Raw genomic sequence first — 20,258 nt, 5'->3', positions numbered from 1 at the left:
TTTTTTGAGTGAGTGAAGACTTCTCTCACTAGCTCATGTAGAGCTTTGGTCAGTCATACAAAATACCACCCTCAAGATGGATGTGGTGGAATTGTTTACTTGTTTTTCTCCTTAGTAGACCATAAAGTCTGACCACAGACGTCAGAAGATGAAATTGTGCCTCCTGGAATTGAACTTTTTTATTGTTCTGAACTGTAATGTGGGTGCTGTGAACTTAATACTGTCTTCTACAAGAGCAACAAGTACACTTAATGCCCCCATTGCTCTCTCCAGTTTAGAATCCTCTGTTCTTGATGACTAAATTCAGTGACAAAGAAATTGTCCCTAGAAAAACATAAGGTCAAATGAAGGTTAATGGGAAAGACAGGTTAGAGCTTTGTTACATTCTGTGGAACAATAACCCGGAAGAGGGAAATGTGGTAAGGGGAAAGAAAACAAGGAGCCATTCAGAACTATTTGTGTGTGTGTGTGTGTGTGTGTGTGTGTGTGTGTGTGTGTGTAATCAGAACCAGACTAGGTCAGGTTTATCATCTCTGCCTCCTAAGTGTTGGTATTGCACTCTAGAAGGTAAATGCCCTCTTAGCATTTACATGGGCATTGTCAATTCAAATTCCAGTCCCTATTCTTGTGTGGCCTCTCCTCATCTTCAGGATTATCTTAAATAATCATGGAAGAATATCTATAGTCATAGGAAAAAGCAACAAAATCACCATTATATTTAAGCATCTTAATTTTTAAATTATAAAATCAGGAAACAGAAATGATTGTTTTCTCCTCTACATAGCAGTATACACTGTGAAAAAAATATCTAAAACTCCCTTTAAAACAGTACAATTTTAGTGTCCTCACATGGCATATTACTAAGAATATCAAACATAGTCTTTTATATTATTGTTCAATTAATTTATTTTTGTCATTTTCTAAAGTGTGTGTACATGAGTGCATGTGTGTGTGTGTGTGTGTGTGTGTGTGTGTGTTTAATCAGTCTGAAGAAGAGGCAAAGTTTTTTTTTTCCTATCTTTTGGGGATACTGCTATTCTGCTCTGTGGAAATGTTTTGATTCACAGAGGATTAGCAGTTGACTCTTTTAATAAAGGGCTGTTTACCCTCTGTAGCAATGTGCACTTTAAGTTTGCCCTTTTCACATAAGTGAGTCACCAAGTTCTCAAAGGAAAGGCCTGTGTTTGTTCAGCAAACCTAAAGGTTATCAGTATCATTAAGGAAAATATAAGATAAGAAACATTTTGATCTATTACATCCAATCTCTCTGTAGAACGATAGGATTTAAGTAGCTATAAAATTAAACAAGGGGAGGGCAACTATGTAGCTCCTCTATTAAAAAAGCAAAACAAACAAACAAACAAAACTAGTAATTTAAAACGAAAATGGCTCTTATTTTTCCTTATAGGAGTGATTTTCTCATTTATCTTAATAAATAAAGTAAATCTTCCAGCACAGATACAGATCATTGACAAACTACCAAAAATAAGTTTCTGTCTGCTTAGAAGATGAAACAAATACTTATCATGGTTTCCTTGATTTCTACCATATATCTTTCTTATCTCAACATTTACACTGAATAAGAGAATAAAATATAAAGAATACAATTGTATGTGTATTTGTAATATAAAACCTTTATCCTCATAGATATAAATTATTAACTGCAATATATTATTCACAACTGAAAAGACATATCTTTTGAAACAAATATGTTTATGCCTGAGGTAAATTAATCCAGTTAGTTACAACCCAGTGAAGGGAAATTTTAGAATTGCATTTTCTCTGCCCCAAATACCTTGTGCCTGTGTCTTCTACTGCCTAATTCAAGCAAAACAAAGTCAATTGTTCTGTATAACTAAATATGTGGAAATATATAGAGAAGATGCAGATTTCATTACCATTTAAATCATCTTTGGCTTGACAAAAGAGAAAGTGAGACCATGGAGCTGAAGAGAGAAGATAGAAAATTTCTATGCACTAATGCTTTATTTTAAAGCATATTTAATCCTAGCCACTTTTAGTTCGTGCTTAAGCAGTCATGTTTTGGTGAAGGGTGTAGATTCTGAACACATTTTAATAAAAGGGAGAGATAAAAGAGGGGTTGAGAAAGGGGGAAAGCTGATAAGAGGACTGAGGGAAAGGAAGCTGTGTCCATTAGAAGCCTATGGGAACAAAATATCTTTTTGACTGACAAAACCATCCAAATAGCTAGCTATTTCTCCATCAATTCATATCTAAATTTATTACAACAATACAAGACAATAAACATATGTACCAGTCTCAATCTCTTTCCTTAAGGTGAATAGTTCACTAAAGTATTGAAAAAAGAGGGTGGAGATTATATTCATGGACTTCTAAGAAGCAGAGACATGGTTATCCCCTCTGTTATAGAGCCCTGCATAAAGTTTACACTCTTGCTCTAGGTGTCCATATTTGTATAACTGTAGAGAAAATATGGGCTAGGGTGAAGAATCATGCACATCTCCTGATCTTCACCATCCTTGTGACAAAGGGTGGGATGAAACCTGATGGCTGTAAACCACTGAACATGTTCTTTTAACTTTCAGTTAACAGTCTATAAATCATCGAGCCTTAAAAAGTGGAGGGACTTTTTTGTTTTTCTTTTCCTTAGTTTCGTTTGACTTTTCTGACATCATAAGGAGTATTGATTTCTGTGAGGGTAAATTCAATGGTCAGTTGACAGCAATAGAAAAGATTCAACTGTTTGATTTCTTTTAATATGCTGCAAATGACATTCAACCACGGCTAGCATAATGATCCCCATATGGTCCTCAAATGGTTCTCTGATTCTGGCTGCTATGTATAGACATAAAAATAGGCAAATAATTAAAGCAGTACTTCTCTGTAGTTTATTATTATTATTTATTATTAATGTTAAAAATAAAAGTCTAATAGTCTCTTGTATGTGTTCTCACATTCAATTAATAATGACCAAGTCTTGAGAAATGAATAACGAAGATAGCTTCTTTCCCTATGAGTAGAAAGCTAATCTCCAATAAAAGTAGGGGTTAGGACACTAAAGAAATAGCTCAGAATTAAGGACACTTGCTCTTGCAGAAGACCAGAGTTTAGTACCCAGCACCCACACTAAGATACTCAGAACCAGCAGGAAATCCATCTGTCTCTTTTGGTCTCCATGCATGCCTGCACTCGTGTGGGCACACCCCCAACACCCCTGCCACAAACACACAGATATGTAAAAAGAAAATAAGATATTAAATAAATATTTAAAAAACAGTGGTCAGCTGGCACAGAAGGCGTTAAGTACTGAAGATCAAATTGCAAAAACGTGTCTGTAAATAACAGAATCCTTAGTAAAGACAAGAGTTTCTTATGTGTGAACATTTAAGAGCTCTGACTGATTACCAAGGTACTGTTCCTCTCATAAGATTTGGTTATTGTGAATTAAGAAAATAATTGAACAGTTAAACTTCCCCACATTTTCACGTAATTAACTTAATAGAAGTGAAGTGTGAGATAATTTTAACAAAGCATCTTGACGGTTTAAATAATGGAAAATCAGTTCCACGGAATGACAGAATTCCTGCTGAGCTGCGGACCCGCTTACTGCTGCAGCCTTTAAAATGGGACGTCATAGCTTCTGAAATGGTAAACGACTGTCATCTTCCAGAAACTTCCCGCTCTCTGTACGTAAGAATGGAAGGGACAAAGAGCTTTTACTCTGTGTTCCAGCAGAAAGAGTAGATAATGAAAATTTTCAGGGGTAATCAAGTCTTTGAAGACGCTCATTACCTTGGAGATACCAAGGTTGCAAGAGCACAACCTTCGTGTTATCAGCAGCAACCCCAGGTCAGGGCTGATGCTCCATGGTCAGTCCTAAGAAGCTTACTGGACCATTTCTTTTTCAAATCCTTTCTACAATGTCACACACACACAAAAAAAAGAAACCCTTTAAACTGTAAAATCCAGAAAGGGTTTTAAATAAGAAGGGGTTTAGAGCCACATGGTTGAGCTGTACTATTGTGGCAGATCATGTAAGCAATAAAATTATTAATCAAGAGGATAAATATCCTGAGTGTCTAGTAATTCCAGGTGTGTTCGGGCTCTTTCCAGCCATCAAAATTTGCGACATATTTTTAAGCATTTAGGTTAAACAAAGGAAAAAATAAAAGTAAAAACAAACATTTACAGAAGCTTAGTATCAGGCCTTTTGAAAACATGTACAATTTATCTGAAGCAAGTGAAACGATATCAGATTTCTCTTGACCTAAAAACCTACCAGACACATTACCAAACCACACACTGCATTCCCTCAAATAGTAAAGCAACTGGACACTGTTTAAGTTGACACAAGAGACTGGGGCCAGCACTGTTTTCCTGGATCCTACTAAACAGGGAAGCCTCCGTTGGATGTAGGTTAGCATTTATCTTCTTGGATAAAAATATTGACAGTTTCTAATTGTCCTTTCCTTCAAGGGTAAATTAGCATAGTACGTCGCTGCATCTATTACATTCATTCTTATTTCTACATTTTAGAAAAGCAATCTTGTAAACCATACTGCAGAGCAGGGGTTACAAGGCCTTCCACTGGCATAATGAGGATCGAGGATAGGATAACTAACTAGTACATTTTATCAACACTCTGCCTGAATTGAGAACAAATCACCTGAAGACTTTTTACTCTTATATCATTACTTTTTTTTTCTTTTGCTTTGCAGAAATGGCAGCGTAATTGTCCTCTTTGACCTTCTTTTTGTTCAGTGGGTGTCAGATGAAAATGTAAAAGAAGAACTGATTCAGGGCATTGAAGCAAATAAATCCAGCCAACTGGTCACTCTCCATATTGATTTGAACAGCATTGATATCACAGGTATCTGCGAACATTATTTGATTTCTTTGAATCATTAAGCTATGAAATTAAGATTCTAGCAACATAGGAGCGAGGCAGGAGACTCGTCCTTGGCATTGGGAGCATGTCGGATTGCCTGAGGTAACACATTTACATGAGAAAAGTGAAATATTTGAACGGAAGTATCAGTGAAGAGAAGTTTGGAAACCATCAAGTATAAAAAGGATTCTGAAAATGTCAGTGGGCAGAGACGTCTGTGAGTCTTGTCACGTTCTAACTATGAGTTTCGTCAATCATTCATTAGGAAGTCAAATTATAGAATTTATGATTGAATCACAGACCTTATGAGATTACCGTCAAGAGGCAAGGACAAATGTCTAATTAGAAATTGAGATGAAAACAAAAGACAGATTGATAAATTTAATCCAATCAATTTTCTTCCAAAAAAGTTGTGTATTCTTAAAGTAATAAGCCATTTTTATCCTAAGGATAAATAAAAGGCAAAGAGCTCGGGAGCCAAAGGTAACACTGGAAACGCTGGGGAGACGCTCAGCCGATAGCAAAGCATGGCAGACAATGAGTTAGACCTCCTGAAGCAAAAAGGAAAAGAGAGAACTGATGCCAAAAATTGTTTTCTAATTTCTCTAAGTGTGCCCTCCTTACATATTATTCACACAAACACACATGAGCACCTACACACACACACACACATACACACAGCAGACACAAACATACTAACCCACACACTCATACATACATCCACAATCACACACACACAATTATACAAAATAATAAAGAGTCTTTAACACCCAGACAATATGTCTCCTGAACCACTAATTCTGTATATGAAGTTTCCCCTGAAGAGTTGGTCTTCCGTCCATACAATATTTGAGAGATACTTGGCTCCGGAAAATGCTAAATTAACCAATGGATTAACTCATCAATGAACTGCTCATTGAGTGCTGTATTAGGAGGTATGGCATGCTTGAAGAAAGTAATATACATGTGTGTATATGTATATCTTCCAAAGCCACAAAAGTGGTTATATAATATATATATATACATATATATGTACATATATATATATTGTATTTAATGCCATATATATGTGTGTATATATTTAATGTCACAGTTGTCTTCAGTGGTCAGCTGAAGATACCTGAGCAATGGAAACAATTTCAGTTCAGGAATTGCCTCTATTGTATCTGCCCATGTATGTGGGCATTTTATTGTTAACTAATGAAGGATCCATCAACCCATGGTAGGTGATGTCAAGCCTGGAGAGATGGACCTAGACTGTTTAAGGAATATAGCTGAAGAAGCTACTAAAAGGGAGCCAATAAGCAGAGTTTTCTTGTGGGCTCTGCTTTAGTGCCTACCCCAAAGTTCTTGTCCTGGTATTCCTTGATAACGAGTAGGAGCCTGTAGGTTGAATAAACACTTTCTTGTCCAAGTTGCTTTTGGTCATGTTATTTATAACAGCAACAGAAATGTAAACTAAACTATTTTCCTAAATCATTTTCTTCTACCATGATTGTGCAACCTCATCTCTTTCCCAGACACAAAAGAGCTAGTCACCTAGACTTGAATATTCTGAAGCCATGACACTAAATTACCGTTTCCTCCCTTCAGTTGTTTATCTTGTTACATCAACAATTAACATTAACATATACATAATTCTATTTTTTATCCTAGTCCTCCTTCATTCAGTTCATTCCAAAAATATTTATATTCTATTTAGTTTAGTTATAAACAGTAGTAATTTTCTTTGCTTTTCTATGTTCACAGTGCCTTTTTTCCTAAATGCTGAAGCTAAATATATTTCAGAATTCATATTTTGTGAATATTAAAGCACTCATATTCAAAATAACATCAAGAGATAAATATACATGCCAAAAACAGTAGAGACAAGCCGAATGACCACCATCATTTCTGATAAAGTTCAAAGACAATCAGTGTAGATTTGCTTTTCAATTAACTGCATAAACTTGCAGAAGGATATGTCTCTTCTGTGTTTAGACTATTTTGGCAAACAATTCACACCTGTGACACATTAGTATAAAATAATTTTCTTAACAGGGTTGGTTCATGAAGCACAATTTCCAGTTATTTTCCTGCTTAATCCTTAATTATTTGCCAAGATGTTCCCTAAATTTCTCTGTGTCTCAAGTAAAGTCACGTATTCTTCAGTACAGCCTATAGAATGGACATGGTGTGGTTTGGACACTTAATGAAGTTAATTTGAAAGTTACCATTAGCCATCATTAGATAAGCCAGATATATTATCCATCAAACCATTCTGTAAATAAGTCTAGTGGAACCTTGTTATGCAATCATGTTCCCACTCCCAGTTTGCAAAGGTAAAAGAACAAAATCCAGAGGATTTTGGTGAACTGCTCATCATAAACTATTTACAACAGATAAAGAACTCTGACCTAGACATTTTGAGGCTACTGTTTTTCTTCTTGATCAACATTTGAGTTTGCTTATAAAAGTTATATCATTGAAAAATAATGCTTCATTTTTCAAGTAATTTTTTTCTGAGTAATTTTCCTTTCCTCTTTAATGTGTCTTCCTGTCAGTAGTCTCTGTGACAAACTATTTCACAGATGTGCTAAAATTAATCTTAATGGGTCCATAAACTTGCATTACCTGAAAGATGAAATTTATGGTTAAAAAAATCAGATGCTGATTCAAGTAAATCATATCTTCTCCAGTTGACTTTAGTCTGTCTTCCACACACCACAAATTATACTGCAAAAGTTACTCAAGAACAGACTCAAGTCAAAATTGTTGTATTTGACTTATGAGTTATCTTAAAACATATTTATAAACACACCAAGCTTAACTTTAGATATTTATGTTTAATATTTGCATTATAGAATTTTTCAAATATATATATTTTTTATTTTTTACTTTTTTCTTATTCTTTCCTTTTATTAGATATTTTCTTTATTTGCAAGTCAAGTGTTATATACATCCCTCATTTCCCCTCTCAAAACCCTTATCCCTTCCCTCTATTCCCCTGCTCACTGACCCACTCACTCCCACTTCTCTGTCCTGGCATTCCTCTACACTGGATCAAGCCTTCTCAGGACCAAGGGCCTCTCCTCCCATTATTATTCCTGAGAATGGCAAGGTCTGATAGGTTTTCTTATATTCCTTGAATGTAAACTATCCCATATAACTATAGCAAGGATAATTAGATACTGTTCATGAATTGATTCAGAACAAAGAAAACTTACCTTAGATAAGTTATATAAATTGATTATGAACTTACTAAAATTATATCTAAAGTGTCATAGCCACATAATGAATAGGAATAGTATGAGAAAAGGTAAATTGGAACTCAAAAATATACCTGCCCTTTGCAGAAATATTCAAACTGTACACAGTGATTTGTAATACATTTATATTATAAAGACAAGTATAAAATCATCTTTACTTTCCTCTAGCATCCTCGAGTGACTTCTCCACAGCAGTCCCTATTACAACTTCAGGTCAGTATTTGTATTTATAACATTTTGTGTGTGTTTATGTGTGTGTGTGTGTGCGTGTGTGTTTGTGTGTGTGTGTGTGTGTGTGTGTGTGTGTGTTTATTTGTGAGTACACTACACAGACATGTCTGTGAACATGTAGATATAGTCCTGAGATTGTAGAATGCTGTCTTTCAAAACAGATTTTTTTTTTCTCTGTAGCTTTGGCTGTCCTAGATCTCACTCTGTAGACCAGGCTGGCCATGAACTCAGAGATTTACATGTCTTTGTCTCTCAAGTGCTGGGATTAACAGTGTGCCACCATTGCCTGGTCATATGCCAATGTTTTAGAAATTCTGAGGATCTGAATTCAGTTCCTCATGCTTATAAGACAGGCACTTTGCTAACAACACCATTTTGCCTGTTCACAACTCAGTGATCATCAAACTTCATGACATTATAGAAGAATAAATTCTCTTTCTGCAGTTAATTATGATATGTAGTCTTCATTTTAAAATATGGAAGTCATATTTTGGTTAAAAGTAATGTAGCTGAGAATATTATTAACTTAATAATACCTAGTTATTTATTCCCAGTTATTTATTCCAGATATTTCTCATTTTGATACCTGTTTTATTTTAAACTTTATATGGTGTGTGTATTATTTTACAGCTGACCCATGTAACGAGACTCTATAGATAACACCTTTAAAACAATCACTGAGGAAACGTATTACATTTTCCAAAAGTAAAAGCAAACTCTAACGCTAACTTATCCGCATCACCACTATTCTGCCTCTTTCATTTAAATTTCTATATTGGCTTATAAATTCAGAGCTTTCTCTAGTCTCATCAAGGTAACCTTTCTATTGGAAGAAATCTCCTTGGAAAATGATGGATCTCTTTTTTAATTAAGACCAGTTACCTTAAAATATAAAATGAATCTGTAATGGAAAAAAAAAGTATTAAATAGTAACCAAAAATCTGAAAACTCATTGTAGTTCTGCCAACTACCAAATCCAACAGGCACCTTGTTTTATAAATTCTTTGAAATCAGTGTCCTAAAAATTGTGTGATTACTAATCTTCTCTTGATCATTGCAAAAGTTATCCTAAATGTCAATCTTAACTATTTATCATTAACAAATGGAAATTGTTACAAGATTGTAAAGATAATACTCAGTGTTATCCATCATCATGATATTTCCACAATGTTTGAGACAAATACATAACTGGACCAATCATTACATCATTTAGTTTTCAGGCAGACCTGTTAGGGAAGTGAAGTTTTTCACATGTAAAAGACATAAAAGAATAAACAGAAGGCTGGAGAGCTAGTTCAGAGGTTAAATGTGATTGCTACTTTGGTGAAGATCTGAGTTGGACTCTGCATATACATTACAGCCAACAACTTTTAGTAATCCAAGGGTGTGAAATAAGTGAGTGGGTCGAAGTGTTCTGGGAGGATATGGGTGAGGGAATGGTAATGAGAATATATTATATAGAGGGGGAAAATCTTCATACTGAAGCAATAATTTATTTCCAGTAAATATTATGTGTATCATTATTTTGAGATTGACATCATTCAAATACATTAGTGAAAAACACTTTCTAGGAATGGCAAGATCTGGTAGTTGAACATAAATCATTTTATATGACTATAGCATGAATAAATGCCTTTCTTAAATTAATACAAAACAAAGGAAACTTAGCTTTTAGAAATTATGCAAGTAGATTATTCAGTTACTAGAAATTCACCCAAGACATCAAATCCAGATAATAAATAGGACAGCATAAGAGCTGGCAAGTAAAGAACCCAAAAAAAAAACAACAAACAAACAAAAACAAAAACAAAAACAAAAACAAAATACCCAGATGTCTTTTGACAAATATTCAAAAAACGTCCAATGCTTTCCAGCCTATTTTAAATTCAATTGTCAAATCAGTTGTAATTTCTTAAAGCATCTTGGGTTCTCACAGCAGCAGTTCCTACATTGACTTCGTGTGAGGTCAGTGCTAAACTTCACAATGGTCACCTCACATGGAAGCCCATACATGTGCACAGCTACTCAGCAACTCAGTAATAGCTATAAAACAATTTTTAAGAATCATAAAGGATTTATCCTTAGATCTATAAATTAAGGGGAAATCTGAGTTAATATATACTAGTGGTTCACAATAAGCTGAAATTATATGAAATATTATATTTTAGATGCATTCAATTTTTATTTATTATCATAGTACTCTATGAACGTATGTTCTGCCGGTTTATCTGTATGCACACTACATGTATGCCCTGTACCTATGAAGGTCAGAAGAGGGTGCCATGTCCCTGGGAACTAGAGTCACAGGTGGTTGGGAAACCTCACGCAGGTACTGAGAAAGCCGCCTAGGTCTTCTGCAAGAGGAACAGGTGCTCTTAACTGCTGAATCATCTCTCCAGCCTCACTGAATGAAATATTAAATAATACAACATTTTATTAAAATTTGTGATGATTATTTTAATGTCACTTAGCTTTTCATTCCACTGGCAACCTAAGATCAGGATTAATAGCATATCTACAATAGGTGCTAAAAATGCAACCACCACCACAACAACACAGATGACATAGGAAAACCAACTCATACTGTGCAATGATTTACATAAGTTTATATCATAAAATCAACTTTGCTTTCTTCTAGCATCACTGGGTACCTTATCAACAACAGTTGCTGCAACAACTTCAGGTCAGTTCTTATAGCATTACATTTACTTAAACTGTAATGACATTTTCCATTAAATTTAGATCATAAATCTGAGATTCAAAGCAACTTTGCTTTCTTCTAGCACCATTGGGTAACTTATTAACAGCAATTGTTGCAACAACTTCAGATCAGTTCTTATAGCATTACACTGACTGCCAAAAATACACAACAATTTGTGTCAACAAATTTTGTATATCTCTAGATCCATACAAAATTATATAATAAGCTAGCATGTATTAATAATTTACAATAAGATTAAAAATTCTAAGATAAAATATGTCGAGAAAATAGCTAGTATTCACTTAAAATATTTTAATTCCTGAATTATTTATTTATTTTTACTTATTCACTTTATATCCTGCTCAATGCCTACCTCCTGGCTATCTCCTCCCATAATCCTTGGTTTCATCCCCACCCCCCTTCTCTTCTCTCTGAGCTGATGAAGCTTCCCCCTGGGTATACTGCGGCTCTAGTACATCAAGTCTCTGTGAGTCTAGGTGGGTGCATATTCTCCCACTGAGGCAAGACAAGGCAGCCCAGGTAGAAGAACATACACAGGAAACAGCTTTTGTATAGCCCCTCTCTGGTTGTTCTGGAGTCTTAATATTTTTTATATTTTAAAGTTTTTGTTATTATTTGAAATTATCTGGTGCCTCAGACGTTTCTTAAACTCTCTAAAGGAACAAACATGGTTGTATAGTGGGGGCTAATATCTCTATTGTCTAACTTACTTTTGCATTCTGCATTTTTAAAACTACAGCTATGGGTTTGCTAGGCATGTAGGCACTGGGATTGAAGCCTTTTCTAGAAAGGATGCCAGATGTATCAGATATTGAGATACTCTTCTTTGAGCATATTCTCTGCATAGACAGGGTTGATCTGCTAATGTAGTCCTCTTATCATCAGTAATAAAATACAGCTTGATTCATTGAGTCATTTTTTTTTTTGGTAGAAGTGTACTATAAGCTAGTTCCCAGGATGTTATTTTTCTAAGTGTTCATTTATTCCACAAATAGAAGATCACATGTGTCATAGTTCGCATGCAGAAGTCAGAGAACAACTTGTGGGAGTCAGTTTTCTCATTCCATTGTGGGTCTCAGCGATCACATTCAGATCATCAGCCTTGAGAGCAAGTGACTTCACTCTGAGCCATATTGTCCTCCCATGTCTATCTGTGAAGTGCCATTTTCTCTAGAATCTTAGTAATCTGCACACTGTGTTTCTGTGGATTATTTTTTGAGATTTTAATTTAATTACAACATTTCTCTCTTCCCTTTCCTCCATATATACCCTACCATATACACTCCCTGCTCTTCTCATTGACGTCCTCATTTTCACTGTTATTGCATGTGTATATATGTATTTTCATATACATAAATCTCATATATGTGGTATACATATTCCATATATAAATATGGCCAATATAAATATATATGTATACATATATATGTATACATATATGTGTGTGTGTGTGTATTCCAAAATATAACCTGCTGAGTATCTAGTATGTTACTTTTATGTTATTGGTATGTATGTTTTCAGGGCTGACCATTTGACACTTTAGTGAATGATTGGTGTTCTCTTCTCTGGGGAAGACCACCTCTTTCACTCCCAGCTTTCTATAGTTCCTTGTGTAGGGATAAGGCCTTGTGAGGTTTCCCTGTTCCAATTAGACATGCCCACTTTGGTGTCATCCTTGCTCAGCTCATACTTAGGTGGTCACAATGGTAAGACTTGCCCTGGCCTTAACTTAATGGTACTTAATTTGGCTTCATGCTAAATGACCAAAGTATGTCCCAACATTTAAGTAAACTCAGCAATGTCAAAAACTCAAATCTCCAATTGTTCTCTCTGAGTTGTTTGATAACTCTCAGATACCTGGAATTCCTAAGACAGGAGATAAAATTGAACACTTTACACAAAGTCACAAACTTACAGTGGTTCAAACTAAGAATTTAGACATTATGATATAGAATGTATATGTTACATTCTAATCTTTAATTTTAATATTTAGCAAATATATAAAACATGCTTTATTACACAGTAGACCTTCTCTTGCATGATTTTACCCATTTATAACTTAATACAAGTTCTCTGAGAATGATTAAGGTTATCTAAGCTGAAGTAAGATGTTGAAACATTAGCTGTACTAAATGCAGCTTTGACATTATCAATAATGATGGTTTTAATTAAGGTGTAAACCTATGGTACATGGAAAAACATCTGCATGTATTACTTCTTTTCTTATGCATACATGTATATTATTGTGATAAATATTTCACTTTGCATTTTAGAAACCACATTGTGATGTTCTAAGGAAATATACAAATTTTAAGCGTGATTCTTGTGCTTTGGGGCAGTTATTAAAGCAAATCTTTTGTATGTAAACTATGTGGCTAAAAAGCAACATGAAAAAGAGATTCTTAGTGACTTACAGATGAGTGCTGTGTGCAGGACAGATGCACTTGAAAGGGGGTGACTCACATCCCAGGTAACATAAAGTGTCAAGGCAAAAGATTTTATTATGCTGACTTGAAGGAAATGGAACTCTGCTATTACAGTACTTTCTATGTTCTAGTTTTATCTTACGAATCTGTGTATCAGATTACAGACATAGAAAAACTATTTCTGAAACTATAAATGTCCTCTCAGTTAGAATTGTTAATCCCTGTACAATATATGCTGGTGCATTGTTTGAAATGTAAAAGAAAGCCTGATTTGTTAATTAAAATTATTTATTACCAATGATTAACATGTCTAGAGCTCATTAAAAGTTCATGACAATGTGAAGAAACCCACAGTAATATATTTAAACATAGCAAAACAGTGGCCCTGACACTTTGAAAATTGTCAAATAGTCACATTTATTTTTACAAGATGAAGAAATACTAATAGTTCCAAAGATCATATATATGTGTGTGTGTGTGTATGCATGTGTGTTTGTATGTATATATATACATATATATATATCTTTCAATACTAATTATATTGACTTACTTTGAAAAATAATTGTAGATAGTTACACTTTCATTCACCTAAAAACAAACTAGAAAGATAGATTAATATTTCAAGACATTCTTCATGAGACTTGAAAATAATCAACAAGCATCTATATTACATGATTGATATAATTGAGTTCCTGATGCTCTATTAGATGCATAAAATGTTCTAAAAGTACATAAAATGGCTCAAGCATGAGAAAATAAATGCTAGAAATATAACAACAAACTAAACCCAGGACATTTCCTGCTTTACTATGTTGAAAAAAACAGTGAAGCAATTGTGAATTGCTTGCTAATCTTATGTCCAAAGCCTTCTGTAGGAAGGAAAAAGCTAGTGAAAGAAGTTACAGAAAACAAAATAGCCATGTACCTTCCCATCATTTAAGTTAAAATAATAAAGTCAATAAATACTTGTGCTTGTCTGTCTTGTTAGAAATGAGCAAGTGATGTTCAAGATATTAATGAATATGTAATATAAAACATAACATGTATCTCTAAGGTACTGAACATATCAAGCATACCCAAAGTTCTAGCTCATAATTCTTAATATGACATAAAAAATGTTATATAAAATTGATCATTCTTGACATGACATGGTCTAATATATGCATTGATCAACTGCAGCAATTACTTCTTATATACTTAGAAAGCTATTTATTATCTTAGAACTTAATAAGTATCGGGTTGTGGTGCATGCCTTTGATCCCAGCATTTGGGAGGCAGAGGCAGGCGGATCAAGGCCAGCCTGGTCTACAGAGTGAGGTCCAGGATGGCCAGGGCTACACAGAGAAACTCTGTGTTGAAAACCAAAAAACAGAAAAGAAAACAAAAAACAAAAAATAATAACTTAATAAGTATCACATAGAATATAAATATTAAAATAAATGCCTGAGATAGCACCTGGCTATTTTTTTTCTTTTTCTTTTTCTTTCTTTTTTTTTTTTTTTTTTTTTTTTTTTAGATATTTTCTTTATTTACATGTAAATTTCTCCTTTCCCAGTTTCTCCTCCAAAAAACAAACAAACAAAAACAACAAGAACAAACCCCTGTTGCCTCTCCCCTCCCCATGCCTGCCACCCCACCCTCTCCCACTTCTTGGCCCTGGTATTCCCCTACACTGGGGCACAGAACCTTCACAGGGCCGAGGTCCTCTCCTCCTATTGATGTTTGAATTTGCAATCCTCTACTATACACATGCTGCCAGAACAATCAGACCCACCATGTGCAGTCCTTGGTTGGTGGTTGAGACCCTGGGAGCTCTGAGGGTGCTAGTTAGTTCATATTGTTGTTCATCCTAAGGGGCTACAAACCCCTAAGCTCCATTGGTCCTTTCTCCAACTCCTTCATTGGAGCAGAGATTGAAGGAAGGACAAGGCAGCCTAAATATAGCTATCTCCTAAGAGGCTCTGACAGTACCTGACTAATACAGATATAGAAGCTCACAGCCATCCATTGAACTGAGTACATGGTCCCTGGCTATTTCTTGTTAATGAAAAGTAGAATAAAAGTAAAAAGAGAAATGATTCAGATACCATGTTACTGTGGATACCACAGCAATTCAAACAAAGGAAGGAAAAACCATATTAATTAGGTCAGTTTTTCTACTGACTTATATCAAAATAACAACACTGATATTATTAGCATCTTCATGTTGGTGTAAAAGAGATTTTTCTAACACTAGATTTTAAACACAATTTTAAATTGGTACTGTTCCTTTAAATCTGGAAACTTATTCACCAACAAATATTGTTTCCAACTATTTCCTTTCACTGAATTGTCTTAATTAATTCATAAGCAATTGTTAAAAGGTAACTAGGTAGTGAAATACAATATTCTCCTTGGCATTAAGTTCATGCAGCACATAAGTCCTGAATCGTACCTCTCATTTATTCCCCTCATACAGCAAGACACTATAGATTTATAGAGAGGAACGAGGCAATTAAACTTGAAAACTGCAGTTTCTAAGCAGTAATTTATTATGAATATGTCTTTCAGGGATGTTAAGTTTATTCTCATTTTTATATGCCTTGAAGATAGAGTTTGAGAAAAATCAACAAACACATGCATCATATACCTGGCATTAGTACTGTAATAAATTCTGCCAAAGAGAATTTTTATATGATAACAGGTAAAAAGTCCATGTGGATTATGTTCTTTTGTTCAGCTGCCTTTGTCGCCAATTACTGTAAAGTTTTACTAACCAATTTGGAGTACTGGAGGGGAGCGACGGGAGCTAAGGTAGCATCCCACAGATTGGTTTCTTGGCTGCTGCAGTGTAGCTGGAGGGGCTCTCTGGGGCACTTGCTCATACGTTTGCAGGCTTCCTACATGGCAGCTTGTTCTAGTCCTTTGATGCTGGCTGTGCAAGCAATGATTTCCGAAACATAAAGGTTTCAATACTATAGGCTTTCTCTATTTCAGACGAAATGCAATGTCTTGCCACTATTCTACTATGGGGTGGTGTTTGAGGATAGAGGAAAGAAGGCTACAGCCTGGTTTTGTGAATGACATGATGGTGGGCCAAAAGAATCTTGAAAGACTTGTACTCTTGACTGAATTCATCAAGCCAGAGATTTTATCCCTTAACAAACATTGTTGTCCTCCCTTGAGAAACAACTCTTTTCACATGTCTAAGCCATCTTCATTCTTTCGTGGCATGGTCCCAGCATCATGACATCTAGATAAATTAGAGTTTTCTATGTATCTTATATTGATGTTCTCTTGTCAAGTCATCACGTTTAATCCATACTTGTCTACCTAAGTTACTTTTACAAATTTTTCTTAATCTAATTTAAATGTGAGTTCTCTTGTGAAGATGGTTTTAATTTTTGGCTAATCCTCAGTACTTCTATTGCACTTTTTTATAGACCATTTTAATTACATGCAAGTATTAAGGGCAAGCACTACAATAAAGAACTAGCAAGACAGTAAGCAAAGTCATGTGATTACTCCTATGACAGAATGACCAAGATACCTGAACCCACTGCCTTGTCCAAGCCCAAAATCTTGCCTGAAGCCAACTCCTTTTGCTCCACCATAAGATTAAAATTCCTGCCTTAACCTACTACCCTATTGTAGCCAAAACTTAATTTTTACACAAACCTACTTCTTTTTTTTTTAAGATGTTTTCTTATATACAAAATCTCCTTTCCAAGGTTCCCCTATTAAAAAAAAAAAGAAAAGTAAAATAAAATCAGAACAAAAAGAAAACAAAAATTATAACAATCCCCTGTTCCCTTCACCCTCCCCCTGCTCAACATTCCACCTTCTCCCACTTCCTGGCCCTGGCATTCCCCTACACTGGGGCATAGAACCTTCACAGGGCCAAGGTCCTCTCCTCTCATTGATGACCAGCTTGGACATACTCTGCTATACGCAAGCTGTTGGAGCCATGAGCCCCACCATGTGTACCCTTTTGTTGGAGTTTTAGTCCCTGGGAGCTCTGAGGGTACCAGTTGGTTCATATTGTAGTTCCTCCTAAGGGGCTGCAAACCCTTCAGCTCCTTGGGTCCTTTCACTAGTTCCTTCATTGGGGACCCTGTACTCAGTTCAATGAATGACTGTGAGCCTCTACTTCGGTATTAGTCAGATTCTGTCAGAGCCTCTAGGAGACAGCTATCTCAGGCTCCTGTCATCTAGCATTTGTTGGCATCCACAATGGTGTCTAGAATTGATGACTGAATATGGGAAAGATTCCCAGGTGGAACAGTCTCTAAATTGTCCTTCCTTTAGTCTCTGCTTCATAGTTAGCCTCTACAACACCTTCCATGGATATTTTGTTTCCCCTTTTAAGAAGGAACTAAGTATCCTCACTTTGGTATTCCTTCTTTTTGAGTTTCTTATGGTATGTGGTTTGTACTTTGTGTATTCTGATCTTCTAGTCTAATATCTACTTATCAGAGAATGCATACCATGTGTGTTCTTTTGTGATTGGGTTATCTCACTCAGAATGATATTCTCCAGATCCATCCATTTCCCCAAGAATTTCATAACTTCATTGTTTTTAACAGCTGAGTAGTACTCCATTGTGTAGATGTTCCACAATTTCTGTATCCATTCCTCTGTTGAGGGACATCTGGGTTGTTTCCAGTTTCTGGCTATTATAAATAAGGCTGCTATGAACATGGTGGAGCATGTGCCCTTATTACAAGTTGGAGCATCTTCTGGGTATATGCTCAGGAGTGGTAGAGCTAGGTCCTCTGGCAGAATTATGTCCAATTTCTGGAGGAACCACCAAACTGTTTTCCAGAGTGGTTGTACCAGCTTGCAATTCTACCAGCAATGAAGGAGTGTTCCTCTTTCTCCACAACCTCTCCAACATCTGCTGTCACCTGAGCTTTTTATCCTAGCCATTCTTACTGGTGTGAGGTGGAATCTCAGGGTTGTTTTGATTTGCATTTCCCTGATGACTAAGGATGTTGAACATTTCTTTATGTGCTTCTCAGCCATTTGGTATTCATCAGTTGAGAATTCTTTGTTTAGCTCTGTACTCCATTTTTTTAATAGGGTTATTTGGTTCTCTGGAGTTATTCTTGAGTTCTTTGTATATATTGAATATTAACCCTCTATCAGATAAATGATTGATAAATATCTTTTCCTAATTTGTTGATTGCCATTTTGTCCTATTGACACTGTCCTTTGCCTTACAGAAGCTTTGCAATTTTATGAAGTCCCATTTGTCAGTTCTTGACCTTAGAGCATAAGCTATTGGTGTTCTGTTCAGGAAATTTCCCCCTGTGCCTATGTGCTCGAGGCTCTTCCCCACTTTCTTTCTACTAGTTTCAGTGTATCTGGTTTTATGTGGAGGTCCTTGGTGCCCTCTAGTTAGTCGGGCTAAGGGTTTATCTATTTTGTTGATTTTCTCAAAGAAACATCTCCTGGCTTGGTTGATTCTTTGTATAGTTCTTTTTGTTTCTATTTGGTTTATTTCAGCTCTGAGTTTGATTATTTCCTGCCTTCGACTCCTCTTGGGCGAATTTGCTTCTTTTGGTTCTAGAGCTTTCAGATATACTGTCAAATTTCTGGTGTATGCTCTTTCTAGTTTCTTTTTGGAGGCACTTAAAGCTGTGAGTTTTCTTCTTAGGACTGCTTTCATTGTGTCCCATAAGTTTGGGTATGTTGTGGCTTCATTTTCGTTAAACTCTAGAAAGTCTTTAATTTCTTTCTTTATTTCTTCCTTGACCAAGTTATCATTGAGTAAAGTGTTGTTGACCTTCCACGTGTGTGGGGGCATTCTATTGTCGATATTGTTATTGAGGAGCAGCCTTAGTCCATGATAATCTGATAGGATGCAGAAATTATTTCAATCTTGTATCTGTAGAGGCGTAATCTGTGTCCAATTATATGGTCAATTTTGGAGAGGGTACCATGAAGTACTGAGAAGAAGGTATATCCTTTTGTTTTAGGATAATAAGTTCTATAGATATCTGTTAAATCCATCTGTTTCATAACTTCTATTAGTCTTACCGTTTCTCTGTTTAGTTTCTGTTTCCATGATCTGTCCATTGCAGAGTGTGGGGTTTTGAAATCTCCCACTATTATTGTGTGATGTGCAATGTATGCTTTGAGATTTAGTAAAGTTTTCTTATATGAATGTAGATGCCCTTGCATTTGGAGCATAGAGGTTCAGAATTGTAAATTCCTCTTGGTAGATCATACCTTTGATGAATATGAAGTGTCCCTCCTTATCTTTTTTGATCACTTTAGGGTGAAAGGTGACTTTATTCAATATTAGAATGGCTACTCCAGCTTTTTTCTTGGGACCATTGGCTCAGAGAATTGTTTTCCATCCTTTTATCCTGAGGTAGTATCTGTCTTTGTCACTCAGGTGGTTTTCCGGTATGCAACACAATGTTGGGTCCTGTTTACATACCAAGTCTGATAGTCTATGTCTTTTTATTGGGGAATTGAATCCATTGATATTAATAGATATTAAAGAAAAGCAATTGTTGCTTCCTGTTATATTTGTTGTTAGAGTTGGAAATCTGTTCATGTGGCTATCTTCTTTTAATTTTCTTGGAAAATTACTTTTTTGCTTTTTCTAGGATATAGTTTCCCTCCTTCTGTTGAAGTTTTCCATTTATTACTTTTTGAAGGTCTAGATTTGTAGCAATATTCTGTGTAAATTTGGTTTTATCATGGAATACTTTGGTTTCTCCATCTATGGTAATTGAGAGTTTTGCTGGGTTTAGTAGCCTGGGCTGGCA

General features: G+C 35.4%; 1 protein-coding gene across 1 annotated transcript in view; it reads left to right on the top strand.

Moving 5' to 3' along the window:
• Positions 1-20,258, top strand: part of Tmprss15 (transmembrane serine protease 15) — a 117,962-nt gene that overhangs the window by 7,456 nt on the left and 90,248 nt on the right. Inside the window, exons 4-6 of the mRNA XM_031360392.1 lie at positions 4,701-4,852; positions 8,287-8,331; positions 10,988-11,032. Of these exons, the coding sequence (XP_031216252.1) occupies positions 4,701-4,852; positions 8,287-8,331; positions 10,988-11,032 (242 nt within the window). The remainder of the gene's footprint in view (positions 1-4,700; positions 4,853-8,286; positions 8,332-10,987; positions 11,033-20,258) is intronic.

This window comes from Mastomys coucha, unplaced genomic scaffold, assembly GCF_008632895.1.
Source record: "Mastomys coucha isolate ucsf_1 unplaced genomic scaffold, UCSF_Mcou_1 pScaffold12, whole genome shotgun sequence".
Taxonomy (NCBI): domain Eukaryota; kingdom Metazoa; phylum Chordata; class Mammalia; order Rodentia; family Muridae; genus Mastomys; species Mastomys coucha.
The sequence above is the reverse complement of the archived record's forward strand: the minus strand, read 5'-3'. Positions and strand labels throughout refer to the sequence as shown.